Below are 8,987 nucleotides of genomic sequence, written 5' to 3'. Positions count from 1 at the left end.
CCCTTCCTCTTGGTCTGAGCCATCTGTACCAAAGATGAATTCGTGCCCTGCCTCTGCCCACTCCCACCCCCTCCAGGAGAGGGGATGGGTTCAGCTCAAGGGTATTGCCTGAGCTGATTACACTAGCATCCAGGTTCACTGACCACATCCACTTTAACATATTGAGGTTTGTACACAAGTGGGAGATTTTTTCATTTGAAAATGCTTGGTGTGTCAAGATTCTGGGCACTACCAGTTTGACCCAGGACTGGCATATTTGTCCAGGAATGTCAATTCAGAGGCTGGGGGTGGGTGGGTAGAAAGGATGGCCACTTCTCCAATCTAATCATAGGCTCATTCCTGACACCAGTCTTGAAGTCATCAACCAACTCTCCACCCCTCCCCTTCAGACAGCAGAGTGACCTCAGAGGCCAAACACTCTCCAGGTCGGCTGGGGTGGTGAATCCAACATCCAGTGTCCCAGAGTAGGGAGACTGTGACAACTACATACAGCGTGTGCCATAAATGGCAACAAGTGGATGGTTGGAAAGGGGAATCCCCTGTGAATATCCTAGTTCTTCCTCATGGGATTCGGTTTCCTCATCTGCAAACCAGGACTTGGAGTCGACAGCTCTGAGTTTGCTCCCTGCTCTGATGACGTGTCTGTCAACTCTAACCAGTTTCTTCCTCCCTTTCCCATAGCTATTCCTTAGAGGTCTTCTACCCAGAGCAAATGAGATGGACTTTCATACTCTGGCAGAATAAATAAAGAATAACAATCAGGAGCTTCAGGGGTGGAGTACCTGCCAACCTCACCAAGAACTGCCAGCTGAAGAATTCTTCCAAACTGGCCATTTGGAATTGTATACTCACGTGCCAGTTTGTTTCTCCTCTGAAGTCACTGTCTGGCTACTGGGCAAGGGGAGAGGGGGCTTCCAGTTGAATGCCAGTCACAGCAAGAGGGAAATGACTTAGGTTGAGAATCTACTGCCTGTGCAACTAATTTTTCTTTTCTCTGTCCCTAAAGAGATAAACACAAAGACATTACACTTGATCTCAAACAAAAAAACAAATGGAGCCTTTATTTCACAGTGACTTACAAATAGAAGTGTTCAACCTAGCAAAATATAGGATGTTGATCCTCAATAATGAACAAGCATTTGTGACAGGAACCAACATTTCTTGAGGCCTCCTAAGGGTTACATACAATGTGGACAACTGTCCTGGGAATCCAGAATTGCAGGCTTTACCCTCATTTTTCAGCCACTGAAGGCAAGGTGAAATCAGGATTTAACTCAGCTTGCCCACTCTTCCCAATGGGTCCTGCTGGTTGCTCTCCACCATTATATAGCAGTATCTTTCAAATCACTAGAGTTTACATTTGTGAGGCTACTTCAGAAACTTGACAGGAAGGAAGGTGTTACCTATCCTTTTATCCACCCTGAGCCAAAACTCCATCCAAGAATTGACTTTTGGGAGATGGGAGCTGTGACCAATACTATCTAAAAGCATTCAAGTACTCATTCTAAGCCAAATTAGGGTTTAAGATTCCACATTTTGAAGAAATGGGGGTAGGAAACATCAAGCTTCCCACAGCTCTAGGTATTCCCACTGTTTTTATTCATCCTCAAAGGATGGCTGGTATTTTAAAGGACATCAGGATGGAATGTTGAAACAACTGGAACTTTTCAAAACACCCCCATCACCATCACACAGTTGAGGTTAACACTGGGGCTGAAGTTGGCCTAGAGATTTCAGGATTATTCAGATTTAGCATTGACCCTAGAATTGAGGAAACTAGATCAAACAATTCATTTATTTCACTAATACTTCTATGATTTGAATTAAAACAAGGCTGAGAAAGGAAAGTGAACAGGGCTAAAAAGAAAGAGAATGGGCTTTCTCTGATCCCAGAATTGGGAAGAAATATTAAATCGCTTTTCTGGCTCAGCAAAAACCTATTTCCAGTCCTCTGTCTTGAAAGGGGATTGTGATCCACCATCTTATCCTGGTCATCACAAGAAATGTTAGGACCTCAACTGGCATTGAGAACTTCTTGGCAAGGCCTCTCACTAGAATCCACCACCATCCAGTGGCCTGGTCCTTTTTAAGTCCTCCAACATTAGCTTTTTCTTCCAGGGGTTGTGCTGAGCAGAGGGCTAGAAGCCCGGCTCTATTTCCACAACTCTCCCAAGGGCATCCCTTGGGCCTTTTGAATCGTCTCTTCAGAAAGGGAATAAATCTCCTTGTGTAAGTCTTCTATGGCTTGAGAAGCGTCGATGGTCTGCTTCACCATGAGGACAGGAGGGAGAAAAGAACAAGAAGAGAATGGGTTCAAAGCTGGAGATCTGGGATGGGAACAACATACTCCCTGAGTCTGAGGACTCTACCACACCAGGCTAGGCCCAGGGATGCTTAGGTAGAAGGAGGAGGCTAAAACTGAATGCCAGGGGGCTAGGTGGTGTAGCAGATAGAGCACTGGCCCTGGAATCAGGAGGACCCAAGTTCAAATCCAACCTCAGACACATAATAATTGCCTAGCTGTGCGACCTTGGGCAAGTCACTCTTAACCCCACTGCCTTGAAATTAAAAAAAATAAATAAATAAAAAGAGAGGTTGAGTTTAAGTATCAGAGAGAGAAAGCAGGCAGGAAGAAGAAAGAGGCATTTCTTTAGGGGGTGGCATAGTGGATAAAGCACCGGCCTTGGAGTCAGGAGTACCTGGGTTTAAATCCGGTCTCAGACACTTAATAATTACCTAACTTTGTGGCCTTGGGCGAGCCACTTAACCCCATTTGCCTTGCAAAAATCTAAAAAAAAAAAAAAAAAACAAAAAACAAACAAACCCTGAATGCCACTCATGTTCTCTGGTGCACATTCCCCAAAGGCTAAAAATCCCAGTGTCTAAACCATAGACATGTCATCTGGGTCACCATATCACTGGGCACTATGCAGCGCAAGGAAGTGCAGCCACCAAGGAAACTATTACAAGTTAGCCTCAGGTCTCAGATGTAAAAGAAACCCTGTCCTGGGAATAAGATAATACTTGATTATGTATTTTTCATACATTAATATAAATGAACCTGAAGTTTACATATTCACAAAATAATAGCCAGCATTTATACAACCCTTTCAGACATGGGACCAGAATCTAGAAGAGGTGAGGGCAAGACATAGAGATCTGGGGATTGTATGCATGGAGCTAACTGAACCTACTGAAGCTAATGGGTTTGCCAAGAGGAAGGCTGTAGAGAAAAGTGGTCCTGGGACTGACCCTTGGGGAAAAGCTCACCCAGAACAAGGGTAAGGATGTCTCAGCAGAGAAGACTAAGGATGCTTAGAGAGAAGGGGGTGGACAACACTGTCAAATGCTGCAAAGATGTTGATGTGGAGGAGGCCTAAGAAAAGGGTGGGGGCCTTAGCATCATTCCAGTTGTGAGACTGGCAGCCAGAAGGAAGGGGGTTGAGAAGGAAAGTTGAGGAAACAGGCCAGCAAGCAGAGAAGGTGAAGGGAGCAATGTTGGGTTTGGTAGAGGAGAGGGAAGGGTGACTGTAGGAGTGGGCAGACACCAAGGTGAGAGGCAGGGGTGGGGAGGGAAGCCGGGGCCTAGAGAGACCAGGCCATGATATCAAGGGGCTGATGACCCATAGAACAGGAAGGGAGTACTCAGGAGTTCAAAGGGAGAGGGGAGGGAGGCAAGAACTCTGCCCTAGTTCTGCGGCTGACCCAAGCCTCTCCTCTCACCTTCCAGTTTAACGAGTCATCTTTCATGAGCTGGTAGAAGCGCTGTAAGGCTTTCTCCTGGAAAGCGTTGTTTTCATAGCGCTCGTTCCCAAAGTCTCCACGTTTTGCTGCTTCCAGGGAGCTCAGGTGAAGGAAGAGGATCAGGTCAGGCTTGGGGAGCCCCACGTCAGGCTGCTTACACCAGTCCAGCGAGAAGTTCTGACAAGAAGGGGAAACAGACCACAAAATGCCAACAGGTTGAAATGAGTTGGGGTTTTTAAAATCCAAAAGAAAATGGGAAAAGGGGAGCAGGGATTCCTAAAAAGTCCATGGAGTGGTAGCTACCCAGGAGGCCACATTTCTTTTATAAAACTGATGGACCTACATCAAATGGAGAGAACTTCAGGGATCCTCCCTGATCCCTAATTCATTGAGTAGGTGAAGAATACCAACCCTTTTTCTACCATCTGGCTGACAACTGATTATGGTGGAGAAAATAGAGAAACAAAGGAAAAAACCCACAGCTCCCCTTTCACCTGCTCAGCTACATGGCAAAAGGAGGCCTGCTCTTTACTTAAGGGTTCCTACCAAAAATATTCTGCTAGACATTTGAGTCAGGAATGCCAAGGACCATATACTTCTGAAGTGTTGCTATTGGGTGATGTCAGTTTTTTAAAAAGGTCAACTCCATCCTCCTAAATAGTAAGCCCAAGTGATACCGGACAGAAGTCCTTTGACTGTGCCCTCAGCTTAGACTCAGGCTCTGTCCCCACACAAATGAAGGTGCTCGAGGGTCAGAAGCACAGTGAGTTTTCAGGCCTCCTTCACTCACCAGTGCTCTACCCACTCTAGGTTCGCACTCAGGCCTGCAGGTCTGACTGGCTGTGCCCTGGTGCTTCCCCAGCACTTCAGACCCTGTGCCCACAACCTGTCCGTCCTCCACCCACTATGATTTGTGTGAACACCACAGGTGACTGTCTCCCTTCTTCCCCTCAGAAGGCCTTCCGAACGCCTCTCTGCTCCCCTGGCCTCTATCCCCATCTCAGACACACAACATCCTGGCTCTGCCCACTCAGCCTGTGATGCCAAGGAAGACTCTAAACCTCTTTCCTGTAAACAAGGAGGCAGATGGGAAAGTAGCCATGTGTCCCCCTCATCCAGGCATTCTCCAGGGGTGTCAGGGGAGGACAGAGCATGCTTCTTGGCCTGGCCCTCAAGGCCCTCCCAGCCACCCCCAAACTCTCACTTCCAGGCTCCACTCCTGCACTCCAGACAAGCTGGGCATCCTCAAACCCGGACTCACACTTTTCCCCAAGTGTGGAATGCTTTCCTCTTCCCCATCTCCGCCTGGAGAACTCTTCCCCAGTCTCTGAGTCCAATTCAAAAGCCAAGGCCTTTCCTGGTAGTCTCCTCAGGGACCTGCTTTGCCCCTAGGCTTCTCATGGCACTTTATTCCTTTTCCCTCCAAAGTATTTATCAATTTGTCTATTAACGTCTTACTCCTTGCCTAGAGGAGCTACTTAGGGATAGGGACCAAGTCTCATCTAAGGATGGCAGGAGCTTACTCAGGGTCCCTGCTATTACAGTTAGAAGGTGAAGGCAGATAAGGCTGGATCACTCACCTCTTTGGCACTTGTAAAGGCTACACCAGAGAAGGCATACCTGTCTACTACCAAGGTGATGCCTTGACTTAACTTTTCTTTAATCAATGGTCTAGACAATAAAGAAAGAAAAGAAGGATCATTCTCTATTTCAAATGCCCTCAAAATTTTTAACAGAAGCAGGGAGAAACCACCCCAAGAAACTTAGGAAGTAAATGAAAAATAAAAAGGTGTGGGTCAAGAGTGTGTTTGGGAACCTGGAGAAGACAAGAAGTCCTGTCATAGACTCTGTACAGAGGACTAGAGCACCTAGCAGGCAGGTCAAGGGAGAAGCAATGGGGGAGCATCAAACTAAGAGCAGCTGGCTCAGGGAGCAAAGCTGAGGGCCAAGGCCCCAGCTTCCCAGGGAGGGAAGGGCTGAGGGGAGGCCCTCTGGAAGAGGCTGGCCCAACAAGCACCTTTAGGCCGGTCACTGCCTGTTGTAAAGGAAGCAACTGTCTGACCCAGGTCCTTTCTAGGAGGCCACAAACAACAGCAAACCCAACCTCTGGCCAGATGTTCTAAAGTAAGTCATATGGACCAGGGTTGGCTGTGACTTTGACTTAGCCAGAAAAGTACCACTTCCTCTTTTTGACCTGACTCCAGATTCATATAAAGCTGGTATTCCCTAAAAGTGATGTCCAGGAAGGAAGGCGATTGAAGAGGACTGAGGTGAATCTGAGTGGCATGCTCCCCAGGAGTGCCACCATCTTTGCCTTACACCTGCTCCCAGCGGTTTGCAGAGAAAAGGAGATGCACCGTGTGATCCTCCATGTGGATTTTCTTCTGCAGGTAAGAGTTCAGCAGTTTTCCGATTTCTGTGGATCTCTCTGCAAGGAAAAGAATTAAGAGATTAGTTGAGTTTAGCCCAAGTAAATGTTACAGGTGGAACTTTCCACAAAGAATCAAAGCTTTGCTCTTAGCTTTTTTTTTAGGGTTTTGCAAGGCAAAACTCACAGATGCACACACAGGACACAGATGTGCACATATGACAGATGCACACACGACACACAGAGCACACACAAGACACAGACACACACACGCCACAGATGCACATACGCCAGATGCACACACGCCACACAGACGCACACACACGCCACAGACACACAGACGCACACACAAGACACAGATGCACACATGCACACACAAGGCACAGACGCACACACAAGACACAGACGCACACATGCACACAAGGCACAGACGCACACACAAGACACGGATACACGCACACACAAGACACAGATGCACACACGCACACACGCCACACAGACGCACACACGCGCCACAGACACACAGGCGCACACACAAGGCACAGACGCATACACGCACACACAAGACACAGATGCACACACGCACACACGCCACACAGACGCACACACGCGCCACAGACACACAGGCGCACACACAAGGCACAGACGCACACACAAGACACAGATGCACACATGCACACAGACGCGCACACACACGCCACAGACACACAGGCGCACACACAAGACACAGACGCACACAAGACACAGACGCACACACACGCACACAAGACACAGATACATGCACACACGGGCCACGGGACAGAGCCCGGGTGGGCCCCGGCTCGCGGGGTGCTCGGGCGGGGGTCCCGGGCTCCGCTCGGGGGCAGGCCGCGGGGAGGGCCCGGGGCCTCCGCTTCCCCACGTGACGAAGACCCGCCCGCCGCCAGAGGCCTCGGCCAATCGGGGCCCTGGTGGGCGGCGCTTGGGCCCGCGCGCGCATGCTCCGTCTGCCCGCCCGCGCGCGCTCGCGGGGCCGCTGCCGCCCCGCCCCCCGGCCCGGCTCGGCCTCCTACCCGGGAATCTCAAAAGCTCGGCGCTGTGTCCGGACTGCAGCAGGGTCGCCACGAGCTTGCGGCACTGGGTGCTCTTCCCGGCGCGGTCCATGCCCTCCAACACGATGAGGGCACCCCGCCGCCCCGCCATGGCTGCGCGCCTCCGCTTCGGCCCGGGCCGCGTCTGTCCTTCCCGCCGTCCGCGGGGGGCGGGGCGGCGGCACTGCGCACGCTCGGCCTCGTCCGGCTCCCGCCGGCGCCTGGGGGGAGGGGCCGTTGCCGGGGTGACCCCGCGCACCGCGCGCATGCTCGCGCCGCCCCTGCCCGTTGCGTGTGCGCACGCGCGCTGCCTCGCTCCTCCGCGCGGCGCCCCGGGGCGGGGGGCGGGGCGGCCGTTGGGCTGTGCGCATGCTCACGGCCGAGCCCGGGGCCGCCGGGGCGCTGCTGTCCGCGGGGGCCGCCGGGGCGCTGCTGTCCGCGGCGGCCGCGGGGTCCGGCCAGTCCCGGGCCGTGCGCTTTCCCGAGCCAGAAGGGCGGTCGAGGCCCTGCCATGCCGAGGCCCCGCCGGGCCGGGGTGGCTCAGCCCCAGCCAGGGATGAGCTGCCCGGGCGCCTAGCACCGGCCTGCCTCTAGGGGGCCCGGCTGGAAGCGCCCCGAGACCCTCGGCCCGGCCCCGGCCCCCGGATGGAGGCCACGTGCCACCTGCGGCGGCCTCAGCTGGCCAGGAAGCACGTGGTCACTTGTCAGCTAAGCCGGCCCCTGTGCCCGGCCACCAGGACCGTCCACTTCATCCCGAGGCCCTGCGCCACGGTGCCCCTCGGTGCCCACCCAGCCTTGATTGGAAGACAGATGTGCCCACTCCACGGTGTGCCGCCTCACTGGGCCAGGAAGCTCATCTTTACGTGTAGACTCGAGCTGCCCCCGCCCGTGACCGCCACGACCCTCCACGCGGATCCAAACCCCGGTTCAACATCCAACCTTGACAGGAAGACAGACGAACAGCCCACCTCCCCTTGCCGTGCCTCGGTTGGCTAGAAAGACCATCCTTCCTTGGAGGCTCAGTGAGCCCCGCCCTGCGACCACCCAGACCCTCCATCTGTTCCCATCCCAGCCCTGGGACAAGATCCAGCCTTGACCGAGGGCAGATGGGTAGCGCATTCTGCCTCAGGTAGCCTCAGGTGGCCACTTGTGGACTGTCTGCTCCTTTGTATGACCACCAGGACCATCCATTTCAATCCAAGGCCTTGAATGACATTGCCCCTAAGGGCTCATCCAACCTTGATTAGAAGACAAACGTGCAGTCCCCTCCACCTTGTGATGCCTCACCTGTCTAGAAAGTTCATCCTCAATCTGCCTCTCCACCCTGTATCTTACTACTTGTGCCCAAAGAGAAGTGTCTTCCCTCTTATAGATGGTGAGGGGGCGCTGCAAATAGCTACAGGATAGCTTCTGTAAGTCCCATCTTCTATATTAGCACAGACCTGCCTCTAGCAGGGGCTGAAGGGAGAGGGTCAGGGAGGAGCACCCGCCAGGGCACATCAAGACCCCAGCCCTGGACCACATCTGACCTTGACTAGAAGACCCCAGGACAGCCTGTCTATTCCACCTTGGGCTCCCTCAGATGGCTAGAAAGACCACCCTTCCTTGGAGACTCAATCTGCCCCTTTGGATGACCACCAAGACCATCCATTCCGATCCAAGCCCTGGGACAACATCTAGCCTTGACTAGAGGACAAGTGAATATCACATTCCACCTCGGGTATGCTTCTGGAGAGGGCAGAAACTTCATTATTGGTAGAAGACAATGACAAGGGTCACCGGCTTCAAATAGTAGACTGAGCTCA

At 52.4% G+C, this 8,987-nt stretch overlaps 1 protein-coding gene across 2 annotated transcripts; it reads right to left on the bottom strand.

Annotated features, from left to right (window-relative positions):
• Positions 1-1,033: 1,033 nt before the first annotated feature.
• DTYMK (deoxythymidylate kinase) lies at positions 1,034-7,371 on the bottom strand. Of its 2 annotated transcripts, none has more exons than XM_074190676.1 (5): positions 7,165-7,371; positions 6,064-6,172; positions 5,325-5,415; positions 3,724-3,921; positions 1,034-2,266 (listed from the first exon to the last, which is right to left on the bottom strand). In XM_074190676.1, exons 1-5 carry the CDS (start codon positions 7,292-7,294, stop codon positions 2,153-2,155), a joined length of 642 nt encoding a protein of 213 aa, XP_074046777.1. In that variant the 5' UTR covers positions 7,295-7,371; the 3' UTR covers positions 1,034-2,152. The 2 variants fall into 2 exon arrangements, with proteins under 2 accessions (XP_074046777.1, XP_074046780.1); XM_074190679.1 differs by having other exon boundaries at positions 1,034-2,263; positions 7,165-7,368.
• Positions 7,372-8,987: the final 1,616 nt, after the last annotated feature.

Source organism: Macrotis lagotis, chromosome 6 (genome assembly GCF_037893015.1).
Source record: "Macrotis lagotis isolate mMagLag1 chromosome 6, bilby.v1.9.chrom.fasta, whole genome shotgun sequence".
Lineage (NCBI taxonomy): Eukaryota > Metazoa > Chordata > Mammalia > Peramelemorphia > Peramelidae > Macrotis > Macrotis lagotis.
The sequence above is the reverse complement of the archived record's forward strand: the minus strand, read 5'-3'. Positions and strand labels throughout refer to the sequence as shown.